Source organism: Micromys minutus (assembly GCF_963924665.1).
Source record: "Micromys minutus genome assembly, chromosome: 1".
NCBI classification, from domain to species: domain Eukaryota; kingdom Metazoa; phylum Chordata; class Mammalia; order Rodentia; family Muridae; genus Micromys; species Micromys minutus.
This window is the reverse complement of record NC_137969.1, coordinates 51,421,068-51,444,337: the sequence shown is the minus strand read 5'-3', so window position 1 is coordinate 51,444,337 and position 23,270 is coordinate 51,421,068. Positions and strand designations below refer to the sequence as shown.

Below are 23,270 nucleotides of genomic sequence, written 5' to 3'. Positions count from 1 at the left end.
GCATGGAAGTAGAAGCTATCTTCTCATTCCTTTGATCTTGGTTTAAGACATTTGTTTCAAGTTGAAAGTGCTTCCTGAGATAGGTAATGTTTTTAGTGTTCATTGGTGATTTTTTTTTTCTATATATGAGAGAAAGGTGGTACATCTTGAATGGTTTAGCACTTGGAGAGACTACAGCAGAAGATTGCTGCCAGCCTGTGCCAGCAAGACCTATTTAAATAAAGGAACCAAAACAGTACATTTAACCATTTTTAATGTACTTTTTAAAATCCTGGGTCCCAAGAAGTCCTAGTTGGAACTTTATTTTCTTCATAGCAAAGGACTTGATCTCCCACTTTGAATTCGACTTTTTCTTCATCTAAACTGAGACCACAGTCCATACCAGTTTTTATAACTGTAACATCATCCTTATGGTGTTTCAGTGAGGTTAGTGAGCCTTAAAAGAAAAAAAGTCATGCTGAGTATATTTAAGTTACCTACTAAGTGGTCCTCTGACCTCCACAACTGCCATGGCACAGGGATCTTACTGAAGACCACTTAGTTGTTTACTACCTCTATGGGGTTTTGGCTATTAAACTCATGTGGGATTTGTGTGGCACCTTGGGCTCAATCCCCAGTTACAAAACAATGCAGGGGTTAATTCTGGGAACAAAATAACTTGATCCATGGATGTTGTCAGAACTTAATGGGGTGGAGCTTATTTGTAGAGCAGATAAGCAAAGGCACTAGTGAATAATGCATGCATAGGTTTTGGATGGTTACACAATCGGGATGATATAACTTAGAAATAGATTTTGATATTACCTTTCCAAATAACTTGGCCGTTTCGGATTAATTTAAACTTCTTCTGTCTTTCTAACTGTCCCTTTTGAACTCTGCAGCCAGCAACAGGAACTTTTTTCTTCCCTTCTGTTACAGTGAAGGTAGCTAGTATAGAAGCCTCACCTTTAGGAAGAAAACAGTAATGGTGGAGAGACAGAACAGGTGAGAAATCCCAGTAGCTGGAGATGATGGCTCAACAGGTGATTGCAGAGGACCCCAGCTTGATTCTTAGCACCTACAACTCCAGTCCTAGGGAATCCAGCATCCACTCAGGGTCACAGGACACACATGTTTATAGACTGAAAAAAGCTCTATTTCTTTGCTCTATGAAACCTAACTACCAGGCATGGTTGTGCACACCTTTATTCCCAGCACTTGGGAGACAGGCAGCCAGATGTCTGAATTCTAGGTTTTCTATTTTTAATTATTACATATAAGTACACTGTAGCTATCTTCAGACACACCAGAAGAGGGCATCAGATCTCATTACAGATGGCTGTGAGCCACCATGTAATTGCTGGGAACTGAACTCAGGACCTCTGAAAGAGCAGTCAGTTCTCTTAACCACTGAGCCATCTCCAGCCCAGAGTTTGTTTTTAATATGCTGAGCAGCACAAATTTGTAACCCGTAACAACAAAGCAAACTTTGATCGTGTTGCTAACTTGGTGTAGTGCTATCTGCCCACTTATTTCTGGAAACCTCAACTGACTTTCCCAAATAGCTCTCGAAACAAAACCAATACATTCTTGTAATATTTAGCAGGTAAGAGTAGCCTAAAGCTTTATAGACCCAAGCTGCAAAACTAGATCTTATAAAAGAACAGTGTTAAGGCCAAAAGAATAGATTCAAGAGTTATTCCAGATTAGATAGGATATAAGAGATGATAACTACATGTAGTTTAAGAGCCTGGTGAAAAATCTACTTCATACCCTGTTTCAAGACTAGACAAAATATAGATTAGATTAGACTATTGGGGTTAATACTTTCTAACATTCCCTTACTGTGGTCACTGGTTTTAGGTGGGGGGAAAATATATATGTGTGTGTGTGTATGTGTGTGTCTGTATATATATATGTATGTATGTATGTATATGTATATTGAGGCAAATGAATGTAACAGTTCACAATTTTAAATAAATTTGGCCTTTAATCTGGCCAAGAATATGCTAGAATACTTTAAAATATTTGCTATTTTATATGCTTTCAATGTGTTATTTATCAGGACAAAACTGAAGGCTCCTTTATGACAGCCGGTATTATGATCATTGTTCCTGTGTAGACTTGAGCCAAGTTCTCAGTCATTTTGTTTGCTTTTGTATCCTCTAAGCTTAAGGTAACTTGTATGGGGCTTACAAGTCACCACAAATTCTCACTCATGGTAGTAATTTTTTTTCTAGAATACACACTATTGGGACAGTGAGTGAATCTATTTCTCTAAGCTTTGCTTTTTTAGGTCCCATTTACAGTGCCATAGTACAAATGTTGCAAAGGAGTAATGAGCACTCACCTAGTGGATACTCCTCCAGCGTATGGGGCAATCTGCTGCTTAGTTCCTCCTGCAAATCTTCAATAAGATGGTAGATGATTTTGTGAAGTTTAATCTTAACTCTCTTTTGTGCAGCTGACTGCTGAATAGCACTGCTTGCATCCACATTAAAGCCATAAATAACACCTGGAAAGCAGAAACAAGATCTGTTAGTACAAGCATTACACACAGTGCCTTTGAGACAGAAAGTCAAATTCAAATGGTTTTATTTCCTTCTTTGTAAATTACGTAGCAATAGAGAAGTTCTGTGACTTTCATGAAAACTAGTAAAATTTAAAATTATTACTACGTTTATAAACTACATCTTGTTCACAAAGATGTTTTCTTCATGATTTAAAACAATCTTATTAGATTTATTGTGCATGTTTGGGTTACATGTATAATGTGCATGCGTTCCTCGTGTGAGAGGTAAGGGTTAGGAAGGGTCAACTGTCCTGGACCTGGCACGAAGTCACGAGGTAGCATAAAGCCCTGAACAGACTACTAATGGGGAAAGACACAAGGGCTGCACCCTGTGACCAAGGGCAATAATGGCACTTTAAAAAAAGAGCAAGGAACACTACTTGGTCTTGCAATAGTTCCCAAGTTTTGCAGTGGCCATGACAGATGGATTATCTGATTATTCCTGCATAGGGAAGAATGCTGGACAATGATCAACCAAACACAAAACAGGTAAAAGATGTAAAATATGATCTAGAGAACACAGTTTAACATACAGACAACAGAATCTTTACCATCAAATGTCTCAGCAAAGGTAACATCATTTTCACTGATGTCACCCAATCCAAAATGCACTAAATCTAGGTCACATTCATGGGACGCATCATAGGTATCCAGAAGGTTCAAGATGGCCTCCAAAGACCCATCAACATCACCTACAAATGCAGCCAGAATTTAAAATGTGTTGTTGTAAAAGGCAGATATATAAAATGACAATCTATTTTAAAGCTAAGACAGAAATGGCTTTATCACAAAAATCATTTTATCACTAAAATCACTTTAGCATTTTAAGAACTTATTGATAAAATACAAATAAAGATACATTTTGCAATAAAATCAATACAATCTATGCTTGCTCAGAAAAAAAAATTGAACACCAAACCACTAAAATAGTTTCTGTTTCATTTAAGGGTTTACTGGGGCAGTGCAAATCTGTAACCTGGACATTTATAAGCTGGGCAGGAGGAAAGGCCAGCCTGGCTTCTAGAGCAACTCTGCACGCCCCACCCCAAATAACACTAAAGGAGAGGGGGTCCCAGATGAATTATGAGAATAAAAACAAAAAACCAAAACATTTAAATAGTTGTAAAACCTTCAAGAAGTTACCTTTAATAATTATAGGAAGTACATTTGAGTCCCTTTCTACCTTTTCTTTGGGCTTTAAGGCTCTCTGTTCTTTTCTTTCAAGGTACTTTATGTATGACCTCTCTTTCCAGTGCGCGCTTTGGTACTTCTCACGGGCTCTCCGATGCGCTTCCTGGTGTTCCTTTCGCTTTTCTTCCATTATTTTCAGGTCGTCTTTGCCTTTTTCTTCTTTTTGCTCAGACTTCCTCCAGTCAACAACTTCACGGGCCCTTGGCTGTACAGGGAAAACTGGCATGATTTAAAGTTACACAGCAGTGTCTGCTAGGTTAAAAGCTTTCTGTTTTTCCCATTAGGAAATCAGCTTATTTTCACATATGAAACCATTAATTTTATAATTTTAGAAAATTTATATAGAATTGAAACACTTTTAAAACATCTGAAAAAATACTATAATTAGATTCTGAAATAGTATCCTATTCTCTTCAAAGCTACTTAACTATAATTCAATATCAGGTCTCTCTCTCTTTTTTTTTTGTGCTTCTCAGACACATTTATTAACGCCACATTGTAAATGGTACTTAGGTAACTGTACAGTAATGTTCCATGTCCCCATCTACACAGCTTCTTAAGTTTAGCCGATGACGTATTCATCTTGAGTGGACTCGGGGCAGTCAGTGACGGCCATGGGCAGGTGCAGGGCTGAAGCCTTTCAAAGCTTTACTTCTTCTATCAGCACTCCTGATTTTATAAACAATGAGGCTCAGTAACCCCACTCCTATCCAAATTTCCTGGTAAACCTGGGTACAGTACGGCTTTATGGGGACCCAGACTTTCTTAATAAAGGTTTACAGCATCTTGGCAGGACCAAGGAAACTGGCAACACCAGATACCGCAACAGAATGGGAAAGGTCACAGAGTGTGCAGGCGCCACAGCCACAAGGGGCCTCAATATCAGGTCTCTTAATTAACATTAAATATAGACTGGTACATAAAGCCATCATATAATAAGTAACAGTAGGGAATTAGGCTTGAATACCTCAGATTGTACTTCAAGAATTTCATCTCCTGCAGAAGGGAGGTCTCTCCAGCCTATGATTCCCACTGGCATGCTGGGATAGGCCTCATTTAGTGTTTTTCCATTTTCATCAAACATTAGTCGAACTTTTGCCCAACTCTTTCCAGCAACTAGAATTGAGCCTTTTCTCAGAGTTCCTCTTTGAATTATAGCTGTTGTAACAGGACTAAAATGATATAAAAAAGTAAGTATTCTTAAAGCTTAATCAAGACACAATTGTACTTTCTTAAATAGAACAAAAATAGCTATTTATGAAGCCTGTGCACACAAACACACACCTATGGATATATAGGATTAATTTTCTTTTCAACTATTCAAGCAGCTTTGGATACTATAAAGACATTTACTCAGCCAAGGATTTATCAGACTATACTTTCTTAATATGGGAAATCACAGCCATTTTTTTTTTTTTCAGTATAATTTAAGATTTATTTATGTGTCTATGTGTTTCACTTGCATGTATGTATGTCCACCATATGCTTGCCTGGTGCTCTCAGAAGGCATCTGATTCCCCTGGAATTAGAGTTACAGAAGGCTGTGAGGCACCATAAGGATGTAGGGAACTAAATCTAGATCCCCTGTGGGAGCAGCAAGTACTCTTAAACTGCTGACTCATCTCTCCAGTCCCTCAGTGTAGTTTCCTGAGATAGTCTCTTAATCTAGCCTGGCCTTGACTCTTCCAAGTCTCAACCTTCAAAATGGTGGGATTACAGAAAAATGTAACCACACTGGGCCAGGCCTCGGGTCTGCCTGCTCTCATCATGAAAAAAAAAAACAAAAATAAAAACGAAGTATTCTTTACAACAGCCAAAAAATAAAAGAAAAACAAAGATGTAGAAGTAGCCCCAGGTCTTTCAACAGAGGAAAGATCATGTGAACACACTTTGGAACACTGACTCTTGCTAACTGAAGCAAGGCAATCATGAATAGACAAGTCCTATGCGATACACTAACAGTATTTAAAGGGGAAGGTGCCACAGGGCAGTTTGTTCTGACAATTCTATCCTGCTTTCTAACCCACTCTACACATGGATAATGCAATTGCTTATAGTTCTTAACATTGCGCAAAACAATGAGAAACTCTCTTGTGCTTTTGGGCAGAACATTCAAAAAGAGCATCTCATTACAAAAAACTTTCTTGGCTTAAGCCAAAGAATTAGAAACTAAAATGCAACAACTGATATTTCACTCCAATTCATTGGTATTCTACCTGTAAATGCAAATATGTAGGCCAGTGGTAGGTGGAAAACAAATCAATTTAACTACTTTAGTCATCAAAGTGTGACTAGGTACATATAGGCAGTTGATGCAGTTGGTTTCCTGACAACAACTTCATTTTTATATTCAGTGTACTTGTGCAATGAAATACTTTGAAAACATTAAAAAAAATATAGCCCAGAAACTAAGAGTATGCAGTAAAACTATATTGTTTACAGCTAAGCCACAAAAATAAAAAGAATAATAATCATTTTAGTACAGTCCTACCCTCTTCCTTTGTCTGTGAAAGACTCTATTATTGTTCCTTCCACTGGACCCGTGGGATCTGCTTTCAGCTCCAATATTTCTGCGAGAGCAATTGTTGCTTCTGCCAAAGCCATCAGGTTATCTCCCTTTAACGACAGGGTAACACATATCAGTAAATAATACTGCTAAATGTCAGGTAAGAAGACCAAATAAATCTTAGGACAGCTACAGGCTTCTTTTTAAGAGTTAAAGTAATGAAATGACCAATTTTACAAAATGAAAAGGAGCAGCAGCCTTCAGCAAGGAAACCTGACCTGAGGACAAACATTTACAAGTTTAACGGGCAGCTCCTAGTGGTGCACATCCTTTGATAAGCACAGGCTCCATTCCGTTGATTCTGTCTTCTCTATCTGCTTCCACAACTGTGGTTTTCTTCTTTTTGCATTAAAGGGAAGATTTATTTATTTTTATTTTATGTGCATTAGTATTTGCAAGCCTGTAAGTATGCACCAAGTGTATGCCTGGTGCGTGCTGCAGAGGCCACAGAATGGGGTCCTGTGGAACTAGAGTCACTACTGGTTGTGAGCCATCATGTGGGTACTGGGAATGAAACCCATATCCTCTGAGAGAACAGCTCCGTTTCTTAACCACTGTCTCTCCAGCATCTGGGATTTTTGTTTGTTTTTGTTTTTTGAGAAAGGGTTTTTCTGTGTAGCCCTGGCTGTCTTGGAACTTGCTCTGTAGAACAGGTTGGCCTTGAACTCAAGAAATCCGACTGCCTCTTCCTCCTATGTGCTGGAATTAAAGGCGTGCACCACATTTGCCTGGAAAGCACTACTCACTAAGGAACAAAGCAGGCTTGAATTCAGAGCAGTCTTGTGATTCAACCTCCTAATGCTGAGAGCACAGACATGAACCACCATATACACATACAACTGTGTTTTCTTTCTTTTCCATAAACTTTCCTAATGATGCAACTTTATATCTCAAAATTATCCAATGGAACAAACCTTCCCATCTATTATTGGTCCACTCAAGTACCCTATGAATTAAGTAAATCAAGTATTATTAAAAAATAAGAAGAAAAAGAGCTGCCTAAACATGAGTTTTAAACTATACTCTGTAACAACTCACCTCCATAAACTTGAAAAATTACTTCACCTCCCTGGGTTGCCTTCAAGTATAACACAGCTAAATTATTCAATTACTTTCAGTGTTATATGTTTACAATGCTCCCTACGACTCCAAGACCACATAGCTCATCTGGGTGTGGTGGTGCACACCTTCAGTCCTAGCATTGGGAGAAAAGAGGTAGAGGCAGACAAATCTTTGAGTTTGAGGCCAGCTTGTTTACATGGAAATGCAGGGTAGTTAGGGCTATTAGCTGCTGCTAGGACTGAGCTGATGGGGAAGAGGCCTGCTGCTCTCATGCCAGCTAAGGATCTGGTTGTTGTTTTCTTCTTCTTTCTTCCTTTAGTTTTTCAACAGGGTTTCTCTGTGTGTACCTGGCTGTCCTAGAATTCAATCTGGAGACCAGTCTAGCCTGGAACAGAGAGATCTGCTTGCCTCTGCCTCCTGAGTGCTGGGATTAAAGGAGTGTGTCACCTTGCCAAGCAAAGCGGTCTCAACTTTATACCTCTGCCTTCTCCCTGGTACTAAGACCTGAACCCAGAATTGTACACAGAGCATATTAGCAAACTCTATCCACTGCTCCTTTTCTTTTCATTCTGAGATAGGGTTTTGAAGTTGCACAGTGGGCCTCAAACTTTCTATCTTCCTGATTCAGCCTCCTGGGTTAAAGATGTGCTCTATCAAGCCTGGCCAAGTCTTTAAATATTTTAACTTTACTACAGGGATCTTGGCATCTTACTTTTAGAGCATAAGGTCATATTTTATAAACATGAGAAGAAAAAGATATAATTTTACTATTAAAAGAAGCATAATTCCTAAGCATATTAGAGGAATCAAATTTTGAGAAAATAAAAATCAAGTAAAAACTAATTAGCGATAATAACAGTATTGAGAACAATCCCCTCAATGAATGAGGGGGGTTATTGTGAGGAAAGTGTGAGATGTGAAAAGATATGGAAAGGAGATCATTTCTCAGCAGCAACCCGAAGGGAACTGGAAGACAGACATGCAGGCACATTATGAGCTTCTTTGTATTTTTGATTTAGAGTAAATAATTGGTAATTTAAAATAATGTGGAGTTCATCATAAATGGTATCTGTAAAAACCACAGCATTTTAATGCATAGACTCATCCAACTAGCAACAACAAAACCAGCCCAATAGTATTTTGCTTCTGGTTGGGGGAAAATACCTAGGAAGCAAGTCAAGTTAGGCTTCTGGCGCACAGTGTGAGGGCATAAAAGTCATGGCAGCAGGAGCATGGCATCCCCGATGAGATGTGCACAGCTTGTCCTGATTTTATGCCATCAAGGACCCCAGCCTATAGAATGGTGGCACCACACTCACGACAGAGCTGCTCACAATAGCTAGAATCTAGATAATCCATCACAAGTTACAGGCAATTGATGATTGCTCTGGGAGAGAAAGTACCAGTTTTCCCTAGGGATGTGACTCCATTGCATGGTCCTACCCACATCACTTGCTGGCAGTACCAAGTAGACTTGGTAAGTTTTAAAAAGTTCTTGAAGTTGGTAGAGAAAAGTGATGGGGGGGGGTATAGAAAGAGGTGGAGAGGAGGAAGTAGACATTTCATCAAAATATATTATAAGCTTGTAGAAATTCTAAAACAATACGGTTTTTGGAGAAAGGATTTCACTGTGTAGCCAGCCCCCTCAAATTCGAAGATCCACCTGCCTCTGCCCCATAAGTATGGAGACTAAAGCATGTGCTACCACATTCTGGCACAAAGAATAATTTAAATATTTTTACTTTTTTGGAGACAGAGTTTCACTATGGAGACCAGGCTGTGTCTGCCTGGGGTTATGCCATTATTCCAGCTCATCAAATAAATTTATTAAAGAAAAAGGAAAGAAATAAAAAGATAATCCTTCAGATGTCCTCAGAGTCTTCAGTAATTCCAGATCCTGTCTAGTTTACAAACAAAACCAAACAACACTAAAATGGTTATTCCTTGTATTAGTAATTTGTGTCTATTTAAATCCCTCTTAACTACCCAAAGGCCTATTTTATAATTTTCCACGTAGATAAGGCATGAAACATAAGCACTCCAACTGGACACCATCTCTGCATAAAGCATTATCAGGACAGGCATGGTGGTGCATCCCTGCAATCCCCACACTTCAGAGGCTGAGGCAGAAAAGTCTCCAGGTCAAGGCCAGTCTAGGCTTGTTAATGCGTTTAAGGCAGTTGTGGGTCAAATAGTGCAATCCTATAAAAAGCAAAAACAAGGGCTGGAGAGATGGCTCAGTGGTTAAGAGTACTGACTGCTCTTCTGAGGTCTTGAGTTCAATTCCCAGCAACCACATGGTAGCTCACAGCCATCTGTAATGAGATCTGATGCCCTCTTCTGGTGTGTCTAAGGATAGCTACAGTATACTCACATACATGAAATAAATAAATCTTAAAAAAAAAAAAACAAAAACAAACACAAAGCCAACAAGGAGCAATCTTAGCCTACTGTTACTCCACATTAGTTACCATTTATTGCTCTTGTTTAAATATTTTATAATACTCAATAGGGTTAGAATCATTTCCCCACCAACTGGCTCTACTACCATGAATTAGTATAACTGACTTCTCCGAGTCTGATTCCTAAGCTGCTAAATCTAAATAATTATGTCACCTTGCCTTGTACACACACATGGTAGGGGTGGAGAGGGAGGGAGGGAGAGATGGGGTAGAGGGAGAGGGGGAAGGAGGAAGGGAGGGAGGGATGTGGTAGAGGGAGAGGAGGAGGTCGGGAGGGAGGGAGAGGGAGGAGAAGAGGGAGAGAGACAAACACAGAGACAGACAAAGAAACACACACACACACACACACACACACACACACACACAGAGAGAGAGAGAGAGAGAGAGAGAGAGAGCGCCAGACACCAATATTAGGTGCTTTTCTTTATCATTATCTACCTTAATTTCTTGTTGTTTCTTTTCTTTCTTTCCTTCCTTTCTTCTCTCATTTGAGACAGGGTCTCTCTGTACACACTTGGCTGTCCTGGAACTCAGTCTGTGGATCAGGCTGGCCTCAAAGTCATAGAGATCCACCTGCCTCTGCCTCCTAATTGCTGGGATTAAAAGTGTGCCCCACCACACCTGGCTAGGTTTATTTTCTTTTCTATATATGACTATTTTTCTTGTATGTATGTATGTGTACCATGTGTGTGCCTGGTGCCCAGAAAGGTCAAAGGAGGGCATGACACTTTCTGGAACTGGAGTCACAGTAGGTTGTGAGATGTCATGTGGGTGCTGGATTCTCAGCAAGAATAAAAGTGCTCTTAACAGTTCAGCCATCTCTCTACCCTTTCACCTTGTTCTTTTAGATAAGGTCTCTCACTGGGTCTGTGCGCGACTGTGTACAGCTACCACATGGGTGTGGGTCAGAAGGCCGGTCCTCGGGCGTCTTTGCTAGGTACTCTAACAATGGAGCCATGGGTGTATCTCGAAACATTAAAAGGGGCTAGTGACACAGCTAAGTTGGTTCAGTGCTTACCTAGCACGCATGAAGTCTAGGTTTAATCCACAACACACTGCAAAACCAAGTGTGGAGGGACACTCATGAAATTCTAGCACCTGGCCACATAGGAGAAGCCACATGAAGGGGAAGATGGCTTTAGGTCCAGCACCTGGGAGGCAGAAGCAGAGGGACTGATGTGCTCACCGTAAGTGCAGAGACGTGGACCGCTTGAACGTCGCCACCATACTCTTCACACACCACATCGTAAGCCAGGAGCTCTTTCTTCACCTTTTCAGGATCAGCATCTGCCTTGTCGCACTTATTTATGGCAAGGATGATAGGTACTGGAAGACAAAGTCACGAAAAGTGCAGATGGGGCTCCTTCATTTCCAGACAGCCACTGAGAAGTACCAACCTGCTCTGGTCTTCTCTTCTTCCAATAGATGCATCTAATAACCAAGGCCAAAAAGGCCCACTTTAAGTCTTTACCTTAAACATTACCTGCTCTTGTGTTGCAGGGTATTTGATCACACTGTGAACCCCGAAACTGTGTTAAATACAGAAACACCTGTTTCTAGTTGTGGTGTGGTTTAGCCCTTAGCACACACCTTTAACAAGGAAGGTAAAGTTAGTTTGTAGAAGGAAGCAGCCATGTTTCAAAGTGATGTCTAATTGAGTGGCAAAGTGACAAATCAGAGAAAAATTTGACAGAATAGGATCTGCCCAACTCTCACTAAAGAGAGCAGTGCTTAGAGAGAGGAAGCAGTGTCACTGAGACAGCTGTACAGGTACTGCAGAGAGAAAACAAGCAACACACAGGTGAAGACAGAGCAAGCCAGAGAACGAGAAGCCAGAAGATTAGAGTAGATTCAGGGTTTAGGCCTGAACAGCTGAGTGGAACTAGATAGGCAGAGCTCAGAGCTTCTTCAGCAGTAAAACTGGCCTTGAATGGTTTGCTTGTTTTTTGTTGTTTTAACGGACAACAAGGTGTGTGTGGGGTGAGTGGTGAAGAGAGGAAGATCTGTGAAAAGTCAGAGGAGGAAAAATGAATACGATCAAAACACATGCAAAACTCTAAGAGAGCAAATAGAAAGGTCTTTAAAGAAGGGTTTTTATTTTATGTGTATGAGCGTTTGCCTGCATACTAAATATGTACCACATGCATGTCTTGTATCCTCAGAGGCCAGAGGGTGGTACTGAATCCTTGGAACTGTAGTTAGACATAGTTATGAACTGCCATAGATTCTGGAACAAAAAGCAGGCCGTCTGAGAGACCTTCTTAGTTCCCAGAATTACATTTCTGTTTGTGTGTTTCACTTTGAGACAGGTTTTCTCTTGGTAACCCTGGCTGTCCTGGAACTCACTTTATAGACCAGGCTGGCCTCAAACTCCCAGTTCCACTTGCTTTTGCCTCCCTAGTGCTGGGATTATAGTGCTGTACCATTATGCCCGGCTATAATCTCTGTAGTAAGAAAAAAATAAAAAGATCCTTCCGACTTCATGAGTTCAGCACAGCCCCTTCCATACCTTCTGCATCTTTGGCATGCTGAATGGATTCCACAGTTTGTTTCATTACCCCATCATCTGCAGCTACAACCAACACAACAATGTCAGTGACCTGAGCTCCTCGGGCTCTCATTGCCGAGAAGGCAGCATGTCCCGGAGTATCAAGAAAGGTTATCTTTTCTCCAGAAGGCAGAGAGACTGTGGAAACAGATGCAAGAATACCAATTACTCAGTTTACTTTTTAACACAAAGGATGACATGACATCATTAAACATAGTATGTGTGTGATTTTTGTTGTTTTGAGATAGGGTCTTTCTATGTAGCCTTGGCTAGCCTAGAGTTTGATATGAAGACAAGGCCGGTCTTGAACTCATAGAAATATGTCTACCAAGTGTACCGGAATTGAAGGTATGTGTTACCATGCCCAGCTCAATAATTTAACTTTATTGCTTTCACTATTTTTTAACCAGAAGAACACAGTCTAAAATTTCCTAAAGAAATCATAAAATACTAGTGAGACCATGAGGTCTTTCTTCTCATGTAATAATTTAATGCTAAAATTCTTTGTATTTCTAGAATGTATCTGTTTGGTAAACGTACCAACTGATTATCCTTCTGGAGAGAGAACCCACGAATACTTAGTTTTAAGGTGATCACTTGTACATAGCCAAACTGCAGTTACACAACAACTATTCCAAGCCACAAAAAGGCAATTTGGTATATAGCTGATAGCTTCAAATTTAAGTTCAATAATAACAGGTTTAAATCTTGGCTTTGCTATTTACCAGCTGTGTACTTTGGAGAAGTTACAGAGCCTGAAGACGTCCCACTGTTTACCGGTTTTAAGTGAAATCCTAATACCTATCTCATGCCGCTGTAAGATAAAAAAGAGACAGCACACAAAGTGCTCACCACCTTGCCAGGGGCCATGTGAGCATTTACCACAATGCCAGGGCCCAGGGGGTGTTCTGGGAATGGGAGCTGCTATTCACTTGTTATCAGCAATGCTACCCAGCCTGCATCTGAGATTTGATACACATTATTAAAGAAGTTAGGCATTTAGCTGCCTGCTCTACACTTGACCACTCCAGTGGCTTTAAGCAACTTCTTTACTTAGAGTCTGTTTATTTCCCAGCATGGCATTTAATTAAAGAAAGCAAGCGTGGTTCCTATGCACACTAATGTTTGTGATCATACCAAGAAAAGCACCAATGTGTTGAGTGATGCCTCCAACTTCCATCGCTGCCACTTGAGTTTCCCGAAGTTTGTCAAGTAAGGTCGTTTTCCCATGATCAACATGACCCATTATAGTAACAACTGGGAATCTTGGTTTTAATAAAGCTGGATCTGCTGCAGGCCTACAATTAACAGCAAAGGAGTTTCATTTCTTAAATATCAGAAATGACTTTGATCAGTTCACGGCTATCACTATAAGCAACCATTGATAACAAAATACAACATGTTTGATTAGACTTAACTATTTCTGCTCTTTTTTTTTTTTTAAGGCTTATTTATTCTTATATATGTGAGTACACTGTAGCTGTTTTCAGACACACCAGAAGAGGGCATCAGATCTCATTACAGATGGTTGTGAGCCACCATGTGGTTGCTGGGAATTGAACTCAGGACCTCTTAACCCTAACCCATCTCTCCAGCCCACTATTTCTTCACTTTTTACACAGAACAACCTAGCAGAATAGCAGTGACTACCTATTTGTTACGAAGGTGGCATCTTCACATTAGTGGGTGAAGCTGAATCAAAATTTAAAATTCAGACTAATATATACACCTGCAAGCTATGAAAACTCACAGTTTCATAAAAAGCTGAATATGCTTTCTGGTGCTTTGAATAAATGCTTACGCTATAATTACATTCCATTTTAACTACAAAAAAACATTTCTAAGTGAATCTTCCTATAAGACAATGAGTAAAACCACATGGTTAAGTGTTAGCTAATATGAGCTAAGTTTTACCTTCTCACAGCATCTTTATTTTCTCTTACTCTCTCCAGTTTTAATTTGCTCCATTTCAGCTTCATCCCTGCCTTCTTTATAACTTCTTTAATCCAGACTTCATCTAACTGTGAGTTTGCTTCCAGTGAATCCAGGTCAATGGCCGTGTGTAGTAAAGCTTCATATATATAATCTGGTTGGGAAAAAACACAATTTTCTATAATCATGAATTTAAAGGGTTAGAGTGAGTTCTTGGGGTTGGAAGATGGCTTGGCAGTTAAGAGCACTGGCTTCTGTTGTAGAGAACCCAGGTTCAATTCCCAGCACCCATATGGTGGCTCATAACTATCTACAACTCCAGTTGCAGAGGACTCGATGACATCTTCTAGCCTCTGTGAGCACCAGGCACATTTGTGGTATAAAGACACACATATGAGCAAAATACCCATGCATGGTTTTAAAAAAGTAACATAATAGAAATCAATCACCGAAGAATGTGCTTTGTTTTATTTTAATCTGTAAAAATAAGTCCATCTGAGGTGGTGATGAAATGCAGTTTTGTGTTTTGAAACAGATTAAGGCCTTCCTCAACAACAAAGCAAAAGAAGAGCAACGAACAAAGAGCATTCACTTCAGTAGTATGCTGGTAAACAGGGAAGTTGTCTATTACAAGTCCATAAAGAAATTTACAGGACTGGAGGGATGGCTCAGTGGTTAAGAGCACTGACTGCTCTTCTAGAGGTTCTGAGTTCAAATCCCAGCAACCACACAGTGGCTCACAACCATCTATCATGGGATCTGATGCCCTCTTGTGGTGGGTCTGAGGACAGCTATTATACACTCATACAGATGAAATAAGTAAATAAGTCTTAAAAAAAAAAAAAGAAATTCATAACATTTCCCAGTGGTCATTGCAGTGTCCTTTAAACCAACACCAAGGAGGCAGTGGATGAAATGAGACCACTGGGCAGACACAATAGGTATTAATAACCCAAAGGCAATGAAAGTAGGAAACGATGAAAGGAAATAACGAGGCATTAGGCCTAGAGTGCAGGTACGTGTGGACATGTACACACAATAAAAATATAAGTGCATTAAATGATTCTGAAATGTTTTCGTGAATCTTTATTATCTCTGTATTTTATTATCTATCTATCTATCTATCTATCTATCTATCTATCTATCATCTATCGAGTCCAGCATTCAGTAGTGGGTGTTGAATCTTCCTAGTTCAACTTCCTGAGCTGCTGAAATAACATGCATGTGGAAGCACAACTGCCTTGTAATTTACATGTTTAAAACTGTTGTCATAGTATGTATAGGACCCTGAGTTCAGTCTGTAATGCTAGAAAAAAAGGAAGGAAGGAAGGGAAGAGAGAGGGAAGGGAAGAGGAAGGAAAGAGGGAGAAAGGGAAGGAAGAGGGAAGAAGGGGAAGATGGAGGGAGGGAAGGGAAGATGATGGAAGGAGGGAAGAGGGAAGGAGCTTTGTAATTTTTTAAAAATAAAAGCTATGGTTATTCCCACAAATATATCTCTGCTAGTTTTAAACAACTTCTTAAATTAGTGAGAAAAATAAATCAGAAAATTATAGAAAAAGAGAAGGGAATCAGGAGCTAGAGGGATGGCTCAGTGATTAAGAGCATTCTTTCAGAGGATCCAGGTTTGATTACCAGCACCCGTATGGCAACTTGTAACCAACTGTAACTCCAGTTCCAGGGGATTCGTTACTCCTTTCTGGCTTCCTTGAGTACCCAGCATGTATGTTGTACAAAGACAAGCAGGCAGGCAAAATAAAAATAAAATACACATAAAATCTTAAGAAAACAATTAAACAAAAAAGAGTAAAAATATCTCCCAGTAGCCCCCTCATTAAAAAAAAATCAAAGAGTCTGGAACTTATACTAACAGTCCAGAAATGTTATGAATTTCAAGTGTTCTTTTTGAGAGAATTGGAACTCACTTTGGACATCAGGCTGGCCTCACAGAGATCCATCCGCCTGCCACTGTGTCCCTAGTGCTGGGACTAAAAGTGTGTGCCACTACACCGGGCTATCAATTTAAGCTTTTATTTACTTGAATTGTATTGCATGTGTGTGGGTGTTCTGCCTCCATGTATGTGTAACTTATACATGCCCGATACCCACAGAGGCTAGAAGTGGGCATCAGATTCCTCGGAACTTGAGCTTCAATGGTCGTGAGCCACCATGTGAGTGCTGAGAACCAAACCTGTGTCCTCTGCAAGGAGGTTTTTTATTTATTCATTCATTCATTTATTGTAGAAAGGTCACATGGTGTGAGAACTAGCTGGCCCAGAGCTCTCTATGAAGATGAGGCTGGCCTCGAATTTAAAGCCTCCCAAGTACTTGGATTAAAGGTGTGTGCCACACAGAAAATCCTACATATTCACTAAAAAAGACTGGATAGTTAGCAATGAGTCAAAAAATGATTAGAGCTTGTAATTTCTAAAATGAAAAAAAAATCAGTATATTTTACATTTGAAACACTAGTCCAGCTTACCCAGAATGTGTTAAGGTTTTTCACTGCAAGTAAAACTCTGAGCTTTTAAGGCCCAGGGTTTTCCTTGTGAAGTGACCAGGCTCACCTACGTCTTTTGCCATTGCTCTGGCTAGTTCTTCAACGGTCATTCCAACCCAGACTTCTACCTCTTTTTTAGTTTTTATTGGAGACAACTGAGATCTCAGTGGTTGTTTTTCCTATTAAAAAGATAGAACATATAAGTGAAAAGGAAGGAAAAAAAATATACCCCAAGCCAGGGTTTCTCTGTGTATCCCTGGCTGTCCTGGCCTTGAACTCAGAAATTTGCCTGGTTCTGCATCCCCAGTCCTGGGACTAAAAGTGTGAGTCTTAACTCCTTGCTGAAGGAAGAAAAATTTAAGCAACAAATTAGGTCTATTTTGTAATATGTCCTACAATTATGGCTATTCCTATCAACAAACTCTTGGTAAGTTTTTCAACTATGCAACAATAACAAAGGAACTTCCTGTTCCCACACAGATCTGTGTAGACCACAGGCTTACACAGTATTCTGTAAAGGACAAAATACTCAAAAGTTTCTCTACATAGTTCTATAAAGTTGGACTTCAGATTAAGTAATGTGGTAGCTATAAATCAACAACCTTCTTTGTTACAAGAAGCCTGTGCGGATGCAAAGCTGAACCAATGGGTACGTTTGTCCGCCAGTGCCGGGTACACAGCTGATCTGCCAACACTGGGGAAGTGGGTGTGAACCCATGCCTCTGCCATGCTGACTGTCTTCTTTGATTCAGGCTGGGCAGCTGCCTGCAAACAGTGTGGAACCGTAGCAAGCTCTCCAACTTCAGTAGCTTCTGCTTCATGTTTCTCCTAGAAAAAACAATTTTAAAATAAAATTTTGGTTAATATTTATATCAAATTAATAAGTATCACGAGAATATTTACTACATGCAGATCACACAAATAAAACTGGGTTTCTGTCCTGAAAGAACTCATGGGTCTATTCAGAGATTTTATACCAAGTACTATTCTGACAATAGTTAGTACTATGCTCTTGTTGTTACTGTAATAAGACTGAGTGGCCACAGAAACACTTCATAAGGACCAGGGATGCTGCCCACTTGGCAGAGCATTTGCCTTGCATGCTCAATACTGCCTGAATATAGCATACATGCAATGCTAGGATGCACTTGGCAGCAGGAGCATCAACAGTTAAAGGTCATTTGACACAGAAGTTGTGGCCTACTTTGGCTACATAAGACATTGTCTTAAAACAATCAAATGACTTTTTTTTTCAGGGGCTGTGAATCATAGAATACTTGCCTAGCAGGCACAAGCACCTGGGTTTAACTCCTAGTATACATGAACAAAAACACACAGATATTTTAACGTTCACTTTAAGCCTTTTCTCTATATTTACGTATTTGTTTATATGAATGAAGTTACATTATTTTTTTAAGATTTATTCTTATTTTGTGTTTATGGGTGTTTTGCCTGTATGTATAGCTGTGCATCATTAGGTGTAATGCTCCTATAAGCCAAAAGAAGCATCATATCCTGGAACTGGAGTTACATATAGTTGTCAGCCAGCATGTAGTTCTTCTGGAAGAGCAGCCGGTATTCTTAACTGCTGTATCTCTTTATCCCCCTACATTGTTTTTAAAATGTTTCATTAAAGATACAATGTTGTTTTATAACATTAAGCATTATTCTTTAATGTTACAAAAAGAATAAAAATTATGGAGTATTGCATTGAATTTACCTTAATCATATAGGGCAGCTGTTGTCAACCTGTAGTCACAACTCCTTTGGGGGTTGCATATCAAATGTCCTACACATCAGATAATTATGTAACAGTAGCAAACTACACTTATGAAAGAGCGATAAATATAATTTTATGGTTGGGGTCATCACAACATGAAGAGCTGTATTAAAGGGTCCCAGCATTAGAAATAAAACTAAAGCTTCAGTTGAACATGTCAACCCATCCTCCTCACATGCATTTACGGTACTGATACTGATACAGGACCACACTGACTCCCTTGCATTGAGGCATGTTCTCACTGTGTTACACCGACCTGAAGCTCATGCTCCCCATGCTTCTACCTTCTGAGTGCTGGCATTGTAAGTGTGCACCACCACCACCTTGCTGGTTTGCTTTTAAAGAAAAGAAATGATAGCCAAGTATGGTGTAGGTGACTGTAACCCCACCACTTGGAAAATGGAGGCATGAAGGTCAGAAGTACAAGGCCAACTCAAGCTTCATACGATCTTGTTTCAAAACAAACAAATAAAAAATTATACCATACACGGCACAGTGGGTGAGGAGGCTCAGCAGGCAAAAGTGCTTAACCTCCAAGCTTGACAACCTGGGTTCAATCTCTAGACTCCATGATAAGATAGAAGGTTCAACTCCCCAAAACTGCTCTCAAACCTCTCTAACTGTGGCCCATGATATGCACACAATGTGTATATCCCCATATATACCCATTAACACACAACATACATACACAGGAAAATACAAAGAAAAGGGAAGAAATATGAGCTGAAAGTGGCACATACAGAAGTAGAGAGAAGACCTGATGTGGTAACAGAAAGCCTTGAATGGATACCTGCTCTCACAGACCAGCCAGCGCGTCAGGGAGGAGCAAGCCACTCTTGTTCTTGAGCTCTGTAAGAAGAAAGTAGAGTTCTTTGTAGCCTTTTCATAACAAGGTTACAAAGAAAAAAATGAGATGATAAATGTATTGTTTCTCACTAATAACTTACAGGTCATGACACTAGCATGAATGTTAAAAACATTCACAAGCCGATATCTCCCTCATTTATAGATAATTATGAGGCTCTGTGTGTGCTTCATATACTTAGTATTTTACATTAAAAGACTCATTCAAGAAAGGAAGGATCAAAAGAAATTCTGACTTCATTCCAAATAAATGAACTAAAACTTAGAAATTCAAGCCAGGCCTGCTGGCACAGGCCAGGCAATGGCTGGAGGATGACAAGTTCAAAGCCAGTCTTCAGTCATGGCTACATAGGGAGCTCAAGGTCAGGCTAGGTATATCAGGCAAACCATCTCTCAAAAGAAAATGAAAAAGAAAAGAGAAGAAAAAAGAGGAGGAGGAGGAGGAAGAGGCGGAGGGAGATGGAGAGAAGTGTCAGGAAAGAGAGAGAAGAGAGAATATTCTTAACGTGCAAGGGAGCTTAATTCAGTCCCCAGTGGTGGAGAAAAACAAAGCCACTGGGTGCTCTTGAGACAACAGAGTCCAGTTCCAGACACCCAATATGGGCGACTTACAACTGCCTGTTACTCTGGCTCCTGGGGATCTTACACTGTATACTCTTTTCTTGTTTTTATGGGCAGGCAAGCTGATCTCTCTCCGTCTCCGTCTCCCCCCCCCCCCCCCCCACACCATACACACAGAATTTTTTATTTAAAAAAATTTAGAATTTCATATTCAATAATCAAACATTTGCATAAGTATCACACTTTCAAAAATCATGTTAGGCATTTGCTCTGACCTAAGAAGTAAAAGGAAGTGCTCAGAAAACACAGGCTTCCTAAAATAATTTTTTTTTTTTTTTGAGACAGGGTCTCACAATGTAGCTCTGGCTGTCCTGGAACTCAAACTCACTATGTAGACCAACCAGGAGGGACTCAGACTTGGAGATCCACCTGCCTCTGCCTCCTGAGTGCTGGGATTAAAGATGTGCACTACTATACCCAGTTTACTTAAATCATTTTTAAATGAGTTGTGAAACCAGATTTGACAAGGGCAAAGATTAATGGAACGGGAAAGACTCTAAGAAACAACTCAACACAGAGATATGTAGAGATATATAATCGAGAAATCAGACACATCCGAAAAAAACCCAAATCTCAAACCTGGAACGAAACCTTGGTTGTCAAATATCCCAACGCCTCTCATTTTACAGAGGAGTGTAATCCAGAAGGGTCATTCCTTACTGCCATAAAGTTAGAGGCAACCGGGAACTCAGGCTGACAATTCACATAGTGGGGAGAGGATGCGTATGCTGCAAATGCGTAGCTGCGTTAACGAAAATGTCTGAATGAACCAGTAAGAGGTTTAAGAAAGGAAAAAAGTCATGAAAATCAAACACCGCCACCGCCACGCGGGCCTCTGGGAAGCGCGCCCGGGTGCTCGTGGGTACTGAAGCCGCGGCAAGTGGCTCTGGCACTGGCAACCACCCTAGCGCAGAGACCCCACTCACTCAGCTCCCAGGCGAGGTCGCCCTCCGGACCTAGAACTGTGGGTCATCCAGTCCGTCCCTTCCGCAAGGTCCCCGTGGTGCTTCCGGTATCGCCGGAAGCGGCTTCCCCACGGAATTACGGATTGTCCGTGGCTAGTGGAGGCTGGCTATGGCTGCTCCTGTAACCTGTAGACTTCGGCCGACGGCCTGTAACTGGGAGGGGGCGCTCTGCAGTTCCCTCGTTCTCCAGGGAGGACTTGTTCTTCAAACATGCGTGTATCTAGCTGGAAGGAAGTGGCGCAAGGTGGTGGCCCTAGAGTGCTCCAACGGGATGGCCAGGGTATGTAGTAGAGCCAGGGTGCTCCTGCTGCTAGCCTAGCGCGTTCCCAGCGTGGACTTGGAGGTGTGTTGTCTACTTTGTGCTTCGACTTATCCGCTGTATGGAATCACGGTACCGATTTCACAAGATCGTGGAAGGGTTTCAGTGATTTGGTGAGAATACCTGGTTCATGTAAACGTTTTTCGTTATGATTTTCATTGTTTTTCTTTGGTTGGAGTTTTTTGGCCCATCCTCTTTGACCACAGCCATCACCACTCTTGAGGGTACTACAGATTAGTGGAATGGCATAGAAAAGTTTCTTCCCCAAAGCATGATTATTTCCTTTACCATTATTTCCTATTGTCTACCCTAAAGGCCCCTCAACCCATTCCTTTTCCTTAAAAAAAAAAAATTGTATTAATTTGTATGTATACTCGTGTGTGTGTGTGTGTGTGTGTGTGTGTGTGTGTGTGTGTGTGTGTGTATGAGCCTGCGCGCACATCCTAATACTGGTCAGACCAGGGACATAGCTCAGAATTATCTGAACTGTGACTATGGGTATCTTTTTCTATTAGCTTATAAAGGAAGAAAAATCACGATGAATTTATATTCAGGTACAGGAAGTCCTGACCACTGGGCAACTCAGGCTCAAGGCATTTTAGACATAACAGTTTATGTTGACCTTGAACTTGATGGGTCCTACATGAAGCGTTGTGGAATTTCTTAAATTAACAAACCTCAGAACATAAGAACAGGGGGTGTGGTCAGCATGCTCCTTTTTCTTTGTCAATGATTGGCTGGCCTATTGCTGCAGCACTGTGAAGTAGCTGGTAGCTTGGAACAAAATAGCTACAGCTGTGCTGGGGGTGGTCAGACCATAACAAAAACAACGATTGTTTTCTTTTATCTAATGAAGTTGTTTTTTGAAGGAGCTTTACAGCCTTTGCATAACTGGTTACAAGCTGGTCTGGCTTCTTGCATTATTGGGTACTGGAAACAGTGTACAATAAGGACTACATTTGCTGGAGACATGAGGTTTTCCTTCAGGAAACATATAGATTAGATAAGGGGTGTTAAAACAAAGTCCTAATTGTTCGATTTTACCAAATGAAGACTCAGGATCCAGATGCTGGGGTAAAAGCCCATTAGCTCAGAAAGGCAGAGAAAGAACTTGGATGACCTTCCTTCTCAACTGACATCTCAGAAGGAAAAGCCAGTTCTTCTCCATTTTGTTTTTAAAAACCCTTCAAGCTGAATGTCCCCTCCTTCTACTTACTCTCTATTCATCCTCCTTAATTCCTCTGACTCTCTTATGTTTTTTTTCCTTACGTTCATTCCCACCAAGAGGTAGTTGCTTGTGCCACCTCTTTACCTAAAGTTGACTTTATTTAATCTTGTTTACAATAAAAAGAAAGCTTTTGGATTAAAGTTGTGTGTTATGACTGAGCCATACCACAACCAAAAACAGGTTTTTCCAGTATACAATCTTGGGGTTCACAGTGTGATCACATATCCTGCAACACAGGGGCTTTGGTATGTTTGTCTTACCCCTCAAACCAACTTTGTTCAACAACCAAACATCCCTTTGCACAGTGGTTCAAGATTCAGTCAACAGCACAGATGATGTATCTCCTCGAAAGGCCTTAATTCATCCTTGAGTGACCATTTCTTTGATTGTCCCATGTGGACTCAGAACACCAGACAGTAACCTATGTATATGCACATTCAGATATATTTACTGGGCAATGTATAATATATGATCTGAGAATTAATGTTAGTGTTTAAGATCATAAAAGGGAAGTGGAGAGATGGTTTACTGGCTAAGAGCACTGGCTACTCTTTCAAAGGACCTGGGTTCTATTTCTAGCGCTCACAATCACCTGTAACTCCAGTTCCACAGTAATCTGATCTCTGCATGCATTTGATATACTACATTCAGGAAAGGCACATATACTGAAAATAAATTTAAAAA

At 40.4% G+C, this 23,270-nt stretch overlaps 1 protein-coding gene across 4 annotated transcripts; it reads right to left on the bottom strand.

Moving 5' to 3' along the window:
- Positions 1-245: 245 nt before the first annotated feature.
- On the bottom strand, positions 246-21,059 carry MTIF2 (mitochondrial translational initiation factor 2). 4 transcript variants are annotated; one of them, XM_080911947.1, is made up of 15 exons: positions 21,001-21,059; positions 19,380-19,438; positions 17,412-17,637; positions 16,877-16,988; positions 14,295-14,466; positions 13,518-13,678; positions 12,342-12,518; positions 11,019-11,158; positions 6,234-6,358; positions 4,710-4,914; positions 3,695-3,947; positions 3,103-3,243; positions 2,330-2,494; positions 805-945; positions 246-436 (listed from the first exon to the last, which is right to left on the bottom strand). In XM_080911947.1, exons 3-15 carry the CDS (start codon positions 17,628-17,630, stop codon positions 264-266), a joined length of 2,184 nt encoding a protein of 727 aa, XP_080768073.1. In that variant the 5' UTR covers positions 17,631-17,637; positions 19,380-19,438; positions 21,001-21,059; the 3' UTR covers positions 246-263. The 4 variants fall into 4 exon arrangements, with proteins under 4 accessions (XP_080768073.1, XP_080768072.1, XP_080768071.1 ...); XM_080911946.1 differs by having other exon boundaries at positions 19,330-19,438; positions 20,654-21,047; XM_080911945.1 differs by having other exon boundaries at positions 20,654-21,047.
- Positions 21,060-23,270: the final 2,211 nt, after the last annotated feature.

Excerpts from the sequence above, each read along its gene's own strand:
- MTIF2 (XM_080911947.1), bottom strand. The coding sequence starts at position 17,630 with ATGAAGCAGAAGCTACTGAAGTTGGAGAGCTTGCTACGGTTCCACACT. Across the intron at positions 11,159-12,341 it reads GCATGCCAAAGATGCAGAAG|TACCTATCATCCTTGCCATA; the intron begins GTATGGAAGGGG and ends TTTGTCTTCCAG. Across the intron at positions 6,359-11,018 it reads TCCACGTCTCTGCACTTACG|GGAGATAACCTGATGGCTTT; the intron begins GTGAGCACATCA and ends CTGTCGTTAAAG.